The following is an 18,643-nucleotide window of genomic DNA, read 5'->3' on the forward strand; positions in this document are numbered from 1 at the left end:
TCAGGACCTAAACGCAGCCTTGTGACTGTGAGGGGGTGAAAGTTGAAGAATTTTCATGCAGGACTTGAACATAACATTTTGTGTGCGTGCGTGCGGCCCTTTAAGTGTGCATGAATGCGCTGGTTGCTCGACCAGTGTGCGAAGTGAGGGAGTGTCTGTGACCGGAGCAGATCGATTATTAGCTGTATATCATTTTTGAGTGCAAAATAAACGTTGCAGCTGTTGAATTAAACCGGATACTCAATGACTGCTGTGAAGCGAGGGCGTTAACCCTGAAGCTGAGGATAGATTCACCTACAGAGAGTTGGAGATGAAGCTGTGGAGACAGACCACACTGGAACTACATGAAGCCTCCATCAGCATTAGCATTAGGAGCAAACACATGTCCTGACTGTGGCATCGCAAAACCTGCTGTTGCTTATAGTCCGTATTTACAGGTGCACAGCGGAGGTGGGTTGCACATACACACGCGCCTCTGTGTCCACCACCCCCCTGAAACGGACAGAACTCTCCGGTATGAAAGCAAAAGAAAACAAGCGCGCACACAAACACACATAGACACTAACAGCAGACTCTGCCCCTGCTTTCAGAGCCAGTAGACTGGGGAAGAATTCCGGCGCTTAGCCGATCCGCTCCAACCGATCGACATTTTTGCCATTGTTTTCACCTTTGTGCAAAAATGTGAGTGAAATAAAACTGTCACGTAGAGTAAACAACTCTTCAGGGTAAATGAGACGATAAAAAAATGCAATGGGAGCATCTACAGAAACTTTCATCACGACAATGAAGCCATTGATCGGATTGGCAAATTAAGACATTACAGCCATTTGATGCACATTAATTGCATCAAATGCAAATTATCAGTCGATCCAATATAGCCGATCAGATCGGTGTAAAGCCTAATGTGTTTGTGCTCATGTGATTTCCACAGTAAATGTCCCAATAGCTGTTACAGATCTGTCATGTCCTAGTGCATGTGAACCTGTGCCAGGAACCTCATCACTTTCTTATCTTACGTCAGCATGACTAACCGTCCTCCTCTAAGTAGATTCTGTTTTTTCTTTACACCTTCACTGCTCTCTCCGTTTCTGTGATTGGTTTCCATCCCTTGTTGTCTAACACTCTTTTGATTTGCCCACTGTGTTTGTGTTTGTGTGTCCGTGTCTTTTCTTTTTCCTCCCCATGTGTTCCCTTATCGGTGATAAGCCAAGGGAGCGTGATTTACTGAAGACTTTGCGGTTGGTGAGTGGGACAGAGGCATGTGCAGTTGAGCAGCATGGAGACACGGTGGATGATGATGATAAGGGGGTACGTGTGGATCGACTCCCACCCCCACCTTCCTGTAGACGAACAAACTCACAGTGTGCTGTTGTTTGTATTAACAGTAGCGCTCCAACAATTCCACTGCACAATTTCACTGTATTTGAGCTTCAATTGATGGTAACTTTTTAGTATTTCTTTTCTCACAGAACTAATTCGTGAAATTTAGGACTGTTACTTGATTGATATTGTACTCAAATCCAAGTGCAAATAAGTCATACATAAAATACTCAAGTACATTTAAAAAGTAGCTCAATTAAATAGTACTCAAAGTAAAAGTTTCTAGTAACTTTCACCTCCCATGTTTATTTTTGGTAATAAATCTTGCCATGGTTCCCTTGCATACAGTAAACATCTCATGTATAAATTAAAAAAGGAAGAGATGAAATCTTGCACGATTGGAACTTAATTTATTTTCCAAAAAGGCATCGGTATAAAATCAAAGGTTTGTCAAAATGTACAATTATTTTAAAAACAACATTACATAAATGAATTTAATTCAAAATTAATAAAAAAAATGTCACTCTTTAAGTATAGCTAAATGTATGAACATTAAAACTGTGTCATGCCAAATGTACCATGTGTGTAATAATAGGTAGAAATGTCAGAATGGCACGACCAAGAACAGAAATAAAATCATAAATGACTTTACTTCTTTATAAATAAACTTAAGTACAAGTAAAATTACTGATTTTGAAACATACTCAAGAAGCTACTCAATTACAGTAACGTGAGTACTTATCCATCACTTTCACTTATGCAAAATACCTACTGTACTTTAATCCAAAGACCCATTCATATTCTTCTTTTAATGTTTATTTGTGGCTGTGAGGCATTAATCTTACAAAATGCCATCAATATTTTTTAACTTTCAACTTGTGAAATAAATCAATATATAAATAAAAGGCTTGGGGCTTTTTATCCAGCTTTCTAGCTTTTCCACTCATTGAGTGTCAATATTAGAGCTTTCCAAATACGGATATGGACTCTTTTTGTTTCTTGGCAGCGTTTCTATACTTTGCAGCTTTAGTGTCTTGAAAGGTCGTCTGTGTGGATAAAATCCAGACAAAAGTAGCTTTTGGGTTCATTTCCCTGCCACTGAAATAAAACTGGACTTCTATGTGCATTCCATGTGTTTTGCAGCGACCTGTCGGAAAAACCCTTTTGATTTCACATAGAAACGTTGCTTCCTTGACTCAAAGTTTTTTTTCAATTAGTTACATTTGCCTTGGGAAGTATTTGTGTGTTGTTTTAAGTTGTTACCCTCTCAGTTTCATAGGTGTGATCATAAAAGCATGTCCTGTATGCTCTCTTTCTCTCTCTCTCTCTCTCTCTCTCTCTCTACTAATCCTTTATTTCTGCCTTCATGTTGCGAGGAATCTGATTAGCACGTGCCACTTCTTCTTTTTCCTCAGCCTCGCGAGAGGGGGAGGATGCGCTTCCACCGACTCCAGAATGTTCAAATTGCACTGGATTATTTAAAACGGCGTCAGGTGATTATCAATTCACACTTATTATTATCCCTCCTTTTGAACATCTCTGTGCATTAATTCCTTAAATCCTTCCTAAACTGACACAAATATAGACAGCTTGTAATTAGCAGCTGAAATGGTTAATTCTACATTTGTTTTTGGAGCAACCAGCTCGAGGACCACATGAAAAAAATTATACACTATTATAAATAATTACCCCAAAATCAATAGATTTTCCATAATCATTATTTAAATTAACATCAGCAAGAAGCTTACCTCACAAAAACTGCCATTCACCTCAGATAGAAAAATAGTAATGGCAACACCCCAGGATTGCTGACTACATAAGTGCTCTGATTACTGTCCCCCTCCCCCACCACACTGAGGATGAGACGAACACAGCCTTGTTGAGCTGGAGCCAGATGTGATGAAAGGCTTGGAGACAAAGGATTCATCAATAAGTGAATCTGTTATTTTAGCTGCAGATCAAATTCATTTAAAGAGTCTAAGCGTTTCAACATCTGAGCATCTTCTCCTGCTGCTGATTGGATACTGTAGTTACTTTATAGCTGGCTGACATCAGCATACATTTAAATGTGTTTTGACTTGCTATAGTACGGCACAAACTGTTATGCTCCATGCCTTATGCAAAAAATATGAATACACATAAAAACTGTAGGATGATGAAACACTACTTGAGACTTCAATCTGTTGAACTCATTCCCACACGTGCTGACCTTTATTGTACACCAACATATAGGAATTTATAATATCATAGCTATTGTGCCACCCTGTGGTGTATTCTATATTACAGCCATGACTCAAAACAGACAAAACACATTCACAGAATACGCTTACAAGTGAATGCTATAATGTAAAACTCTGATGTCCTTTAATCAAAACAAGGATGGCCTGATAAGTAAGGTAATGCATCACATTTTAATTGGATGATATTTACTTATTTACCTATAATTAAAAACCATCCACCCTACTACACTATGTAACCATTCAGTGCCAACTGTCTAAACACTTCATGATAGAACATGTGTTGGTTTTTTGTATCATCAGGTCAAACTTGTAAATATCAGGAATGACGACATCACAGACGGCAACCCCAAGCTGACACTGGGATTGATCTGGACCATAATTCTGCACTTTCAGGTCAGTTCTTGTCTTCTTTTAATGGGACTTTATACATTTGTGCTTTTTTGTGTTGTGTGGATTGATGATGAACGCATTGGACTATTATCTATCAGTGCATTAATAGCATGAGTACAGTCATGCTGTCATAAGAAACACAATCTCAGTATCTCCAGTTATGGTATGTAATTGGAGTTTACGCCCCTATGATTACAGTTCCTGGTTTTGACCACAAGGTGTCAAAACTGTGCTGCTTTACATGGTGTTGAATCCAGCAATTGTTCTCTTACTTTGAGATTTTTAAGAGTGATGTAAAGTATTTTTGTTAGCTTGTAGCAGTACTACAAGTAGCAGTACTACAAGTAGCAGTTCTACAAGTTTAATCTCGTTGGAGTCACAATTTGCAAAGTTTCCATCATGTTCTCAAATGTTATTGCATTGAAAGGTTTATTGCAGACATAGGCAACTTGCAGCCCAGGGGCCACATGTGGCCTTCTGTCTAATTTTGTGCGTCCCCCATTACAAATCTCCATTAGCTTTATTTCAAGGAGTTGGAAGGAATATAAATCCTGACATAATACACAAAATAACTCCCAAAAGACACAAATCGATATCAAAATGCACAAAGAACACAAAAACTTCAAAAAATACACAAAATGACTCATGAAACACAAATTGACAACAACATAGACAGACAAAACAATCACTTAAACAAAATTACTACAATAACAAAACACAACACATTACAGAATAGCTCCAAAGACACACAAACGATCAACAAAAATTGCACAAAATGACAGGAAAATGCAGAAATCGACAACAAAAATGCGAATAATTACAAGAACACAAAAATAATGACATGCACATAATGACTCCAAAAACACATAAAATGGCTAAAAACTACTGACAAAACAACACCACCACAAAGTCAAAACCCTTTCCCCCTATATTAATGCTTACATTGGTCATTATTCTAAATGTTGACATGAATACGTATCACATGGCGCTCAGATCAGATACAATCACATTTTTGTGACCCCAGCTGTGACAGACTTGCCCAGAGAGAGAGAGAGTTAAAAAAAAAAAAAAATCCCTGTGACTTTTATTGGAGTTTTTCTTGAATAGTTAAAAATGTTTCACCTGGTCTGGATTTAATTTGACTACTTTGGCGAGTCAGGTCAAGTGTTTTAGTCTGTATGTGCATGCCTGCACTAACCAGGTGTCCACTGAGGCTTTTTTCTGGTATTCTAATTATTTTTTTCCTCACCTGTTTTTACTTGCATGCGTTTTTGTCGAGAAGGAACGGGAACCTCACTGTTATTAGTCTTCATTTTTAGGAATTAGCTTCTACTTTGGCGGTTTTGACGACTATACGTCTTTACTGCAAGAATACGTGTGTTAATGCATTGCATGAATTATTGGGGGGGGAAAAGCAGCAAATGCACTTTTGCCCCGACTGAAACACGTTGACAGGCAGCAGCGTTGCCAGCACCTGCCGATATCACTCTCACGCAAGCCCTTGAGCTGTTGATCCAACAGCGAAGGACTTGTTCCTTCTTGATGCGTGGCACAAAGGTCCAAAAAGGTTTGAGCTTTATAGATAGAATAATCATTCAGATGTGTTGGCTGAGTCAAACAGCTTTTAAATATGATTGACATTGCAAAACATCATCTGAATTAGTGATTTTTTTGATTTGATTTTGTGCAACAAATATGCCCACACAGTAATAACAAGTAAACTTTCAGTTTGAACATTGACAGACAAGGGAGAAGACATTGGCCTTTGAACCAATATCATTAGATTCTGCAAGTGTTAGTGTCTGTTTCACACAGATTCAGGGTCACACTGTCTCTGTTTGTTTTCTGACACTGTAACAAGTATCCTCTGCAGGGCGTATTTTTCCCTTCACTGAAAGCTCACTGTTCCTCACTAATGAGCACAGATGTGCATTAGAAACACTGTAGTAGAGCAAAGAGATCAGGTACTGTATATGTAAGCAGCATTAGAAGAGGATATATCATTTTTTAGTCCTGTTTTCTGTCTTTCGTCATTTCATAAATAAAAAAAAAATGCACAAAATGTACAATTTTTTGCACAGATGAATAACTGGTAAATACGTTTCTCTGGCTGGCATGGAATTGAGATGGTATTGATGCTAAAGTTTCCAAAACAGTCCAAAAATGGACAGGTTATGGATATTTTACTGTCTAAAGACAATAAATTTGTGACCGTTTGTCAGCCAGTGACTTCTTCTCTGTGTTTGAGACCTGTACTGATGACCTGTCTGCGCTTGTATGGAGTTTTATCTCCTTGTAGCAAAAGTGAAGTTTTAGCTCAAGAATAACTGTTTTTTTTAAAGAATAAATAAATAAAAAACAAACCTCTATTTTAAATAATGCAAAAAAAAATTGTAACTGTACTTTCTATATATATTCACGTATTTATTTGTGGAATCAGAGTGTGAATCTGGATGCCTCATGATAGGTCACCAATCCATTTCTGCTCAGGCCAATCAGGAAGTAATAATAATAGAATGAACTACTTGGAGAACATGCAAACTCAAAACAGACCTGGGCCAGCAGGGTGTAAACCTTTAATACTGTGAGTATTAAATAAATAAATAAAGTATATCGTTTTACTAATATCTTGATCTAACAATGTAATGTATTGGTGCATTTACAAGTAATCATTTAATCACAAAAAAACTAGACATATGCCAACATAACATATATTTTATGTTATGTCGGATGTTATGGATATTTGGCGTCAGTTATGGGATGTCTCCACCCTGAGCTCTAAATCAGTTTGGCCAAGTTTGTGTTGGGCCCCATGAACCTGTAAACTGTAGGACCAAGTGGGTAAAGGATATCATGGAATGAAAGAACTTTAAATTGCATTCTAATGTCTATCTTTAAGTCCTAATGATGGCAGATGTGTAAAAGACATTATTTACCTTAATGTTGTTCTCCTGGTAAAAAATGGGGGGAAAACATAGAATAAATAAGGCACATGGTTGTTCACATATTCCATTCTAGGATTTTATTTTATCCAAGCTCATTTGAATACACGTCACTTTCTCTCTGTTGTTAAAACACAGGATGTAAAGTTAGAATGAGATTTGGAAATGTACATACATGAATTTAAGTCTAATGTGCTCTTTTACAGTTAGTTTGACATCTTACTGTACTGAAAATGCCTGTCACCTGTTGGTACCAATTACCCTATGTTATGTGATTACAGTCTTATAGCTGGCTACAGAAAACCTCTACTTTAGGGTTTATTGTAATGGGATTTTCATAGAAATACAAACATCACGTGTTGGGTTAATCAGCATTCTCAGGACTGCAGATAAACAGATAAAATAAGAAAAACCTGAACCCTTTTTTGGATACTTTACCATAAAATTAGTGAATAAACAAATCTTAGCTTCAGACTCCTGCACAGAAACGTCATTGTTCATTGTTCAAATACTGTAGGCTCTTAGTTGTACACAGCTATTCATACTTGGCCTGTGCTGTGATATTACATTCACACCACAAATTCATTTTCTTCCCTGTAATACAAGTTTAGTATTTTCCACTGTTGGCTCAGTGTGTAAGGATCTTTTGATGGCACATGCACAGGGAATCCCTTCTGGTCAGAGCATTTGTCCCATTATGAACTTTAGAGTGGCATTTTTCTCAAAAAAATAAATAAAATGTGTTTAGCATGAAACTCCAGCTCTGGTTCAATCAAAAGCCAAAGTGAAAGCACTTCTTTTCCTCTAAAGTGTAATAAAAGCCTTCAGCCCATTTATCAGTGCAGCACAATGCTTCTTTATTTCTGCTTACACAAATATTAGGAAGTGACTTGCGTGTTTATAACTTGACAAAACAGACACCCCAGCCTGGAACAGGTCTGTCCACTAGTCATTTCCATTTCTGCTCAGCTGTGAGCTCCGAGCATGTTTACCTCGTCTGCGTGTTTATGACGTTTGTGTGAGATTAGCGAAGCGAGAGAAATGTTTCAAAGGTCAGAAAAGACTCCTGTGTCAGAGGAAAGACCGAAGAGTGTGCATGGGAGCAAGTGGGACAGCTGAGGTGGCAAGAGAGAAAGAAAGACAAAGTTCTGGGAGCGCAGTGAGCTGGATCTCTGCCTGCTTGGTTTTCACTGTCTGATCGGAGTTGCTTGTATATTGTTAAAAATGGGATCGTAGATTTAAAAAAAAAGAAATCTTCACCTTGGTTATTTTTCCACCGTTAATGGATTAAAAGAACCATGGGGAACATCTGCGGTTGTGTTCGCGGACCGAAAGAGGAATACTATGTTGATCCTAAGAAAGCTCCACTGAACCCTGGATCTAAGGAGGTTAAAGGTCCTCGTTATTTTCAGAGAAAAAAGAAGAAACAAGAGGATTTAAAGCCCAACTACAGTGAGGACACAAGCGAGGCCATCTGTAGTAATGCACAGGTTCAAGATGACATCGTTAGAAGAAGTAAGAAAAAACTACCTCGACTGGATAAAACCTTAGAAGGGAAAATGCATCTGTCTGGACAAGAAAGCATCAGCACGGGTGTTGATGTTGAAAAAAAAATGAATTTGAAGCTCAAGGATACATGTGATGAAGATCAGTGTTTAAGGTCAGCAAACAATTTAACCATGGTATCCATGGTCCCATCAGACCGTTCCTCAGTAGAGGAAAAACTCCATGGCATCGTCACAGCTTCTCCAGCTAAGGAAAGTCAGTGTTATACAAAGCTTCTACAGTGTCCGCTGAGGAGGGCGGTCAGTTTCGGGGCAGTGGACCACATGTTGGGGGCTGTGCAGGGCGATGAAGGAACAGAGGAAGCATCAGAAAAGATTATTTGGGAATCTCAGGCACACATGAGGAGGAGGCGGAGGGCCTCCACCTGCTCAGCTTCCATGAAACTTGCTCCAGTTAAATACATCCCCAGTCAACAACAGGTAAACCAAAAATATGTTTATATTAAGGGTGTCCCCATCTGAAATTGATATTGGATGTTGGTCTGATATCAGGAAAAAGTATCTGCTAATGTTGGCCTGAATCTATTATCTCCAATATATTTATTTGATTTATTGTATTTATTGAGCTTATTTTTAAGGTTATTCTCATTTATTTTATTCATTCGTAGAATATTCTTACTGTATGTTTAGGGTTCACATTTAAGTAACCCATTGGTTATTATTAAATTTAATAATTAATTTTTCTCATACTTACTGTTGCTGACTATTGTTTTCTGAGTAACAACACATAACATTCCACCACACGATAACATACTGTAAGTAATAAAAGTACATGATTTGTGCTGATATACCTGATCAATACCAAAACTAATATCAGTATCGTATTGGAAGTGAAAAGGTTTTATCGGGACGCCCCTCATTTATTTACAATTTTTAGGTGGTAAAAGATAGTTTAGGGAATGTTTAAATTTTATCTGAAAATGACTTAAAGAATGTGGGGAAAATCCTAAAATCTACTAAAATATGTGAAACAAATTCATGTATCTTGCTTTGGTTAAAGAGCCCAGTTGTAAGTTATTCCTTTATTCCCTAAATTAAATAGAATTTTGCATTATTACCTTTTTGCTTTTGAATATATTAAACCTTTGACAGGTATACAGTAAACAGATACTGGCACTGATCAAAGCATGAATACATTATGTGTATATCATGCACATATTGAAATAAAGTAACGGAAGGTCATAATTGGGTTGAATTCTCAGAAATTGTTCTTCTGAATTTAGTGGGAATGCTAAATAAGATGACTGGTGTGTCCTAAAGTCTACAGTGAAACCCACTGACTCATGTAATACTGTATACAGTGACTGACAGTCAATATAAATAGCGTCTCTTGATATGGGCATGTTTGTAAGTAGTGAGCAATGTTCTATTCATCTTCTAAATGCTCGGATCCTGACCAGGGTTTCAGCTTTAAGGCCAGATCAATCAATCACGTATTCAGTTCATCATGCAATCACTGTAACATACTCCTAATACTGCTTGTGCTAGTTGTTTTGTTGCTGCTGTAAACTAAACGGCTTAATGATTGTATGTTTTGTTTGGCTTGTGGTTATTATTATTTTTTTCTTCCTGTGAGGCTCAGTGTGCTCAAAGTTTCTGGTGTGTGTCAGCAGGCTTTTTTAAACCTCTCCTTGTGTTCGGAGCAACTGTAACTGTGTTAAAGCCATTTGTCCACGTTTCTCTGACCTTGTGATTGTTTTTGTTTCACTTTCTCCGACAGTTGATTATCTGTTAGAATGACGCTAATTGCAGAATACTTTTCTTAAAACAAAAAACTGATAAATGTTTTCATGTACTCTCTCCAGTGGGATCACATAATCCTTGTAGTACTTGCAGTTTTAAGCCTCCTGTTTGGAATCACTGTTTGATGACAGATAGGGCTGGGTAAAAAAAAAAAAAAAAGCGTGTAGTGCAGCGATGTGGGCTCAATTCCGAATGTAAACAATATTTTAATAATGCACTAAGTTGGAGTTTATCTCTACTCTTAACACTTACAGCATTATTTCTCTGGAAATCATTTCATTCAAATAAAATTAGTAATGTGACTGAAATGTCATTAACCGAATCGAAAATCTAATGGAATCGAACCCTTGTGAATCAAATCGATTTGGGTAATCTGAATCGATACCCAGCTCTAATGACAGATGAGTCATAGTTGTTTGATGTGATATTTAATTTTACAGTTTCTCTTGGTGGAGAAACTTGATACTCTGGGTATATTAATGTGTGATGGTGGATTGTATAAATGAGCGATTGTGAAGGGTATTGTTAACTGTTCATATCATCAATAAGAGTCTCTTTAGCATTAGATCAGCTTGTTAATGATGTCATACAGTTACTGTGGTTGTAAAGAAGGAAAAAAATAGAGATGATTTGACTTGATTTGGTTTGTAATGCGGTTTCTATTGTTTAAATGTTCCGTTACGGACCACCTACACCTCCTCAGTGTCTCTTGGGGGATTTTTTCCTTGTGATCAAGTGCATTGCAAACTGATGAGGCATGTTAATGTTATGTGATTTGTGGTGTGGTTTGACACACAGATTTCTTTATCTTTGAAAACCTAACCTGAGAAAATCCCCTGTAGGCTACGTTGACTTTTACATGCATGTGTGACTTACTTACAGTAATCATTGGTTGTTTTGCAAAGGGTAGTACGTTACTGATTTAGGATTAGTTAATCAATTAGAAACAATCACAGTAATGTTGGATAGCAAGGGCATACTTGCATACAGGGACACCGGGGTGGGCCGCTGGGTCGGGCCATGAGAAAGAGAAAAAGAAAAGAGGAATAAACATACCTGTCAGTGTCAAGTATCTCGTTTAACCGGTAAACTCCCGTTAGTGTTTTCCAGTAAATATCCCGTAATTTAATGTAATAATAATTAAAAGGTAAATAAATAAAAACATTCATCTGTCTCTCTAAACTGAACGCTGTCACTAGCGTCGCGAGAACTCTCACCTCAAGTGGCCTGGGTTCTCGTGAGATTAGTGCCAGCAGCCGGAACAAACTCAGAAAGAGAGATGGATGGATGTAAAAAGACGCTCTGGTGAAAAAAAAAAAAACAAACAACTGGTGTAAATACGTTGTAAAATGTGACAGAGAGTTTACCTTCCTAAAGAGCAGCAGGATGGGACACAGTTACACGTTCTGTAAGATTAATAACCGAGATTTTAGCATCTCCCACGGGGGAAGGAACAAAGTAAGTCACAATGAAAAATCCACCAATCACAAGCGCCACAAATATACACTGCTTTCAAAAAGTGTTGAAGGAAGTTCAAGTCTGCAACAAATGTGTCTAATAAGTCATTAGTGAATATCAGAGAACCACATGAGTGATCATGAGAAATTAAAAGAAAATATGTAATAAAATAAAATGTTATTGTCTATTTTAAAGACAAGCAACGTGAAATTAACCGTAAATATGCAACGTGTTGACTTGTATATGAACTGCAAGTATATTGAATAAACACATGTGCAGCGACTGCTAAAATTGTTGTAGGAGTTGCTGCTTTTACTTCTCAGAACAAAATGTAAAGCCCCATTAGATGGATCAATGAGTACATTCTAACCCAGACCTTCCCCCATAACAAGCCACACTACAGAACTCACTCACACGTGCTGTCCCTTACAGGTGAAAAAGCCAAAAGTGGCACATATTGTGCAACTGTTTGTTAATAAACGAGCCTGTGTGGCATTTTGCATCAGCAAATTTAACCCAGAATTATCTTTCTGGTCAGACTCTATTTGAAATAAAATTATTCAGATTTATATCGTATATCACCATTTTGAGAAAATATATTGAGTTATGAGTTTTGGTTCATATCGTCTAGCCCTAGTAGGAATGTTCACAGCATTTCATTGTTAACAAAGGCAGGCCTCCCAGATTCTAATCACCTAATTGTATTTAGTAAGTGGTTGACAAGTGGCTATTTTATATTTCATGTACACCTGTTTTAAAATATAAGGGATACTGGAGTGTAGTTGTGTAATATCACTACATGCTGTAAAATCACTTTACTGCTGTAATTATTTTACTGTAGGGTACTTAAGGGTTCAAATTAATGATTACTGTATGATTATGGTCCAAAGCAACATCAAATGCAGTTTTTTTTCATTAAGGCACATGAAACTGGAGTTGCCTTCTGGCTGGCCGGCTCCCCACACCACGCAGTCGTCTGTCAATGACTCCCGGGCCACTTCCCGGACAAATTGGTGTTCCTCTGGGGTCAATTTAACCCCAATGTGTTTTCGCTGTGTGAAACTTGCCTATTTGTCTGTGACCCTGAAAACGATTTGAGATAAACTAATTCTAATTTAAAAGTTTGGCCTTATGGTGGCGCTAGAGAACAGGTCAAATTTTCATTATCAAGGGGTTATTTATGTATTCAACAAATTTACAAAGTGCCTGACACAAAAAGTTGGTCAACAAATTTCTGGAGGCAAATATATTTGGTGTCAGATTGACCCCATGGGTAAAATGTGTTAGTATATTAGGAGGGTTAAGGTTAAAGTGTATGTAACCCATTGGTTATACTTAATGAGTCAGTTTTTTTTCTCTTACCTACTGTTGCTGATGGAATAAAATCAGTAATATCACTTGGTGAAGCTTTTTTTAAATTCCACTATACAAAAACTGTAATAAATGCATGTATGATTCATGCTAATTTGGCCAATAGACAATGATGAGATATCAGTATCATATGCAGCAGTGAAAAATTTGTATCGGGACACCCATATTTTAAGATTTTTTAAGTGATTTTTTTTTTCCCACTCATGTTTAAAAACAGCCCCACAGCTTAGGGGTTGGAACCTCTGGGTACCTCACGATATGAAACGCGATTACGATTATCTCACAATATGACGACACTGTAATTATCGATATATTGGTCAGAAATCAATCTTTGATATTTTATATTTCTGAAAGACAATAAATTGAAAAAGTGTCCTATGAACAGTGACACTATTTTAGTGCAACATTTCTGTAAATAAGTATTAACATACCAATGTAAATGAATAAGTATCTCTAATAGTGCTTTCTGTAAACAAAACATAGGGTCTTTCATACCAGTGACACCATTATAGTGCAATATTCCAGTAAACAATATATTGGTTCCTTCAACAAACAGTGACAACATTTCTGTGAAGATCTACCTGCACATTTTAGTGAAAAAGCAGAAAAGGTTTTGAAAAAAAATAATAAAAATTGATACTTAGCGCAAGCATATTGATAATAGACCGTGTGAAAAAATATCGCGATATATCGCTGTATCAAGATATCGTCACACTCCTGCCACAGCTACAGTGAAGTTTCTGTTTGTTTCAGTTTCTTTGGATCATGCTTCTACCGATGTGACCTCAGTAACGCCCTCTGGTTTCTCTCTGTGACAGATCTCAGAGATCCATGTGACTGGAGAGTCTGAGGACATGACAGCCAAGGAAAGGCTGCTGCTCTGGTCCAAGCAGATTACAGAGGGCTACGTAGGTGTACGCTGTGACAACTTCACAACCTCCTGGAGAGATGGGAGGCTATTTAATGCTATTATTCATAAATACAGGTATTATGACACACAAATATGCAATGCCTTTACCCAATTTCTAGTAAATAGTTGATGTTTTGTTGTTTTGGCTTTTATTTGGTATTAAAATTGCAAGTTTTGAAGATCCTTCACATTGGAACAGAATTTCTTGACAGATTGCGACACACATCCTTTTGTCTGTCTTTGTGTTTTCCTTTGCAGACCAGATCTAATAGACATTAGCCGCGTGTCCGCACAGACCAACCGATCAAATTTAGAACAAGCATTTTGTGTAGGCGAGCAGCTTGGCGTGGCCCGGCTGCTGGATCCTGAAGGTGAGGTTCAAACACATCAAGTTAACTCTGGGAATGGTTTAAAGGGATTCAGCACAGTGGTGCTGTAAATCATCAGATTTTGGCTTTTGGACGAATTCCTTTGAGGGGCGCTCACTGTCATGTGTTATATTTTTAAACTCTCTTTTTTTTTTTTTTCTTCCTTCCTTCCTTCTTAGATGTTGATGTTCAGTCTCCCGATGAAAAATCTGTCATCACATACGTCTCAACGCTGTACGATGCCTTCCCCAAAGTACCTGATGATGTTGAAGGGATCAATGCTAATGTAAGTCAGCAGGTCTTCACAACTTTTTTTTTTTTTTTTTACAAATCAGGTGGAGGTAAATGACATTCTCTTTCTTCTGATTAGGATGTGGATATCAAATGGGTGGAATACCAGAACATGATCAAATACCTCAGCCAGTGGATCAAACACAATGTGGCACTAATGTCAGACAGATCATTCCCCAACAACCCCGTGGAACTAAAGGTATAATATAACAAGCGACCGTCATTTTGTTGACTTTCACTGATGACAGACCAGTAGGAGCAGAATTAATTAAGTTTATCATTGCTGATCTTTTCATTGGATTGCAATTATCATATACGTGAGAATGTTTGAGATTTGTGGTCATATGTAAAGTCCATTATAAATACAATATATTATGATTATTAGGGGTGTCCCGATCCGATATTGGATATCGGTCCGATATCAGCCAGAAAACGAATCTCGGATTTTATTGGACTGCATCTAAAATCTCAGACTTATATTATATTTATTCAATTGTAGAATACTGTAGATATTATGTTGAAGGTTAAAATTAATGTAACCATTTGGTTAATAATAAATGGGTCAGTTTTTCTCATACCTACTGTTGCTGACTATTGTTCTCTGTTTGAGTAACATCACTTGATCAAGCCTTTTCTAACATTCCACACCACAAAATAAGTAATAAAAGTATGTATGATTCGTGCTGATATCGTATCGGATCAATATTGATATCGACCAATACTCAAGGCTGCAATATTGGTATCGTATAGGGAGTGAAAAAGTTGTATCAGGACATTCCTAATTATTATTATTATTATTATTATTATTATTATTGTTATCCACAATTACAACTGATGCCGAACGTAATGCTAAATCTGTATACATTTTTTAAATATGTATTGGTGTAGGTGTTGGTAGTAAAGAATGGCAATTGCTTATATTGTTTTAAAAGTTATTGGAATTTTACAAATTTAATGTCCTTCCAATTTTGCTAAAGGCTATAAAACAATCTTCATGTTTTTTTAAAGGCTTGAGGCTATAAACGGGTAAGGCAATATCACTGAATCCCCTACATGTTATATAAATAAATTGTGTGTTACTTTTTACGCACTTTTTCAATGTTCACCCCTCAGTTTGAGAACGGTTTGGATAAGAAGAGGAAGAATCAAATGTTTAGCAGTGCTTTATTTATTTAAAAGAAAGTAAAACTATTCAGTTGTACATTTTCTTTCCTTTAAAGGCACTTTATACACAGTATCTTCAATTTAAAGAGCATGAAATCCCAGTGAAAGAAAACGAGAAAACCAAAATACAAAATCTCTACAAAATGCTCGAGGTAGGACTTCACAAGATAAAACTTAAAGATGCTCCAAACATTTAAGAATTGGAGTTGTTCTAACTGGTGTGTGACCTTGATGCATCTTAACAGATGTGGATTGAGTTTGGACGCATTCAGCTCCCCCTTGGTCACCACCCGAATGATGTTGAGAAGGAATGGGGAAAGTTAATCGTAGCCATGTTGGAAAGAGAAAAAAGCCTGAGGCCAGAGGTGGAAAGGTATGTACATACTCCTGTCTTTATACCCTCCAGTATGGAAGATACTGTAATTGTAACCTAAGTGGAAGCTAAGACTTTTAACTGGATGTTTAACACAACACATGCTGCTATATAATATGTTTAATGTGACAAAATGAGTGACAGATAATGGACACCTATTGTTATCTAAATGCATTTTTTGTGATTTAGGAGAAAATGTTCCTTATCTCGAAGCAAAGGCGTAGGGGTGTGTTGTGAGTCAGCACAATTGCCAGAGCACAGTGTGGAAAATAGCTGGTTTCAGTGTCAAATTGCAAAGTCATTATTGATTTTAATGGAACCAGATAGTCTGGGTCAGATCTCTGTTCTCACCAAAGTAGATAATACACCAATTAACACCACAATGTGCTTTATTGTTGAAGTAGACATTATAACTGTGCTTTAAAAAAAAGAAAAAAAAGATTGCTTTTCTTTTTCTTTCCCTCAATGTTTGTTTTGCAGTCGAGTGTTAATTAAGCTATATCTGTTCCCATGGTAACAGCTATATCTTGTTGCAGAATAAGCTGCTTATTAAGTTTTTAAATCTGGCTTTTATGGTTCCATCAACATTTTTCCTCATGACATAAAAGCAGGGTGTGGCGAAAATGGGCCAAAATGTCAATTACAGGAATATAACAACGCTTTAATATCACCTCGCCTCTCGGCGCTGTCTCAACCTGCTTTTTAAAAACTGCTCCCTTAGGGCAGCATAGTATTTCAGGGTGGGATTCTTTACTTGTTCCTCAACCCTGAGCCTGACACTATAAATATGAGCAGGCGGGTTTGCAGTCAGTCTTGTGAGGTTAGGTTGAGACTTAACAATGTGAGAGGTAAGAGAGCGATTGTCTGGCTGGTAAAAGCATAGACAGATTGAAGGAAACATGGCCTATTTGAGCGGGAATTCATCTCTCAGCAATAGTAGCTTCACCAGCTTTGGTTCTAATGACAATAGTGGGACTGAACCATTGCGAATCAACAGCTCGGTCTTTCTTAACAACAATATTGCCTTTGGATCATCCAGGTGAGTTCACTGTGGGATTTTAGATTTATAAGGCTTTGATTAGCTTGTATTTAATTAGTTTTAATTTAAATACACATAATAGCATATATATTTGTTTTATTTGTGTGTGTGTGTGTGTGTGTGTATTTTTCTTGTTGTTTAGGCTTGAGATGTTGCAGCAGATTGCCAACAGAGTCCAGCGAGACTGTGTGAATGGTGAAGACAAACTGGCTGTGGCGAGAACAGCACTACAATCTGTAAGTTTAACCAAAGCATGGTTAAACGCAAACAACTTTATATTATGACAACTCGACAGGGCAAACAGCTTAAAGGAACGGACTTTGGCACGAACAATCAATTCTCCCGTGTAATTCTAGATAGACACAAAAGGCTCCACCCCATCAGAAAAAAACACATACAAGAAGGAATAAGAGCTGTCATCTCCGTCAATAAACTTTTCATTAATAAACAACTGTTTTGTGACTCTAAAACATGGCTTTACTAACATCATGTTCACCTTTCTGGTTTTTTTTGTTTTTGTTTTTTTGTTCTATGTTTCAACTACAAGTTTAAGTACATGTTGCCTTTGCTTTTCTTTTGCAAGGATAAAAAACGTCTAGAGTCTGGGATCCAGTTCTTAAATGAAGCCGAGGTTGCGAATTATCTGCTGGACTGCGAGAACATCCTGAGGCAGCAGGTTGTGGACATCCAAATTCTTCTTGATGGGAAGTTTCCTTTTGCTGATCAGCTTCTCCAAAGGTGAAAGTTGTCCTTTAAGAGATTAATTCTGAAAATATTTCCAATATGTTACTTACTTTCCACATTTTCATCTCCACACACAGAATATCAAAACTACGGGATGAGCTTCTGGAGCTGAGGGCCGACTGTTCTTCAGTGTACAGCAGAGGCCGAGCGCTGACAGCAGAACAAACCAAAATGATGATCTCAGGCATCTCGCAAAGCCTGAATTTCTCCCCAGCCAATACAAGCCTAACATCATCTCACAGTCCTGCACTAACCCCAGGGGGGTTTGTTACTTCAGGGTCCACATTCACATCTTGCCTTACACCAAGCCTGACTCCATCCCTGACCCCAGTGTTGACGCCCGGTCTACAGCCTACATCCTTTGGAAGCTACATGGGGAGCAGAGGTGGTGGCGTGGACTCAGGGGGCCTCATGCACATTAAACACATGCAGATTAGGAAGCCTCTACTCAAGTCCTCATTGGCGGACTCCAACATGACGGAGGAGGAGGTCAACATGAAATATGTTCAGGATCTTCTCAACTGGGTGGAAGAAATGCAGGTGAGCCATCACCATCAATCTGTTTGTAACCATCAGTGCTCAAGTCAAGTCAATTCTTATTTATAGAGCACATTTCAAACCACAACAGACATTGACCAAAGTGCTGTACAGAGGTTATACAATTTACACAAGTAAAAAAATGGGTAAAATAAATAAAATTAAAGAACCAAAAATTCCAGTTTAAA

At 37.6% G+C, this 18,643-nt stretch overlaps 1 protein-coding gene across 22 annotated transcripts in view; it reads left to right on the forward strand.

Annotated features, from left to right (window-relative positions):
• The window catches only part of dst (dystonin), a 119,692-nt gene that overhangs the window by 31,092 nt on the left and 69,957 nt on the right, over positions 1–18,643 (forward strand). For 18 of the 22 annotated variants that reach the window (XM_028468248.1, XM_028468254.1, XM_028468251.1 and 15 more), the window contains 12 exons: positions 1,207–1,308; positions 2,736–2,813; positions 3,861–3,953; positions 13,848–14,014; positions 14,198–14,310; positions 14,487–14,593; positions 14,678–14,797; positions 15,819–15,914; positions 16,008–16,135; positions 17,317–17,410; positions 17,758–17,912; positions 17,996–18,458. In XM_028468248.1, the coding sequence (XP_028324049.1) occupies positions 1,207–1,308; positions 2,736–2,813; positions 3,861–3,953; positions 13,848–14,014; positions 14,198–14,310; positions 14,487–14,593; positions 14,678–14,797; positions 15,819–15,914; positions 16,008–16,135; positions 17,317–17,410; positions 17,758–17,912; positions 17,996–18,458 (1,716 nt within the window). Of the gene's footprint in view, positions 1–1,206; positions 1,309–2,735; positions 2,814–3,860; positions 3,954–7,874; positions 8,878–13,847; positions 14,015–14,197; positions 14,311–14,486; positions 14,594–14,677; positions 14,798–15,818; positions 15,915–16,007; positions 16,136–16,960; positions 17,175–17,316; positions 17,411–17,757; positions 17,913–17,995; positions 18,459–18,643 lie in introns of those variants that run through there. The other 4 variants (XM_028468253.1, XM_028468271.1, XM_028468262.1 and 1 more) reach the window with 4 other exon arrangements.

This window comes from Gouania willdenowi, chromosome 15 (assembly GCF_900634775.1).
Source record: "Gouania willdenowi chromosome 15, fGouWil2.1, whole genome shotgun sequence".
NCBI lineage: Eukaryota > Metazoa > Chordata > Actinopteri > Blenniiformes > Gobiesocidae > Gouania > Gouania willdenowi.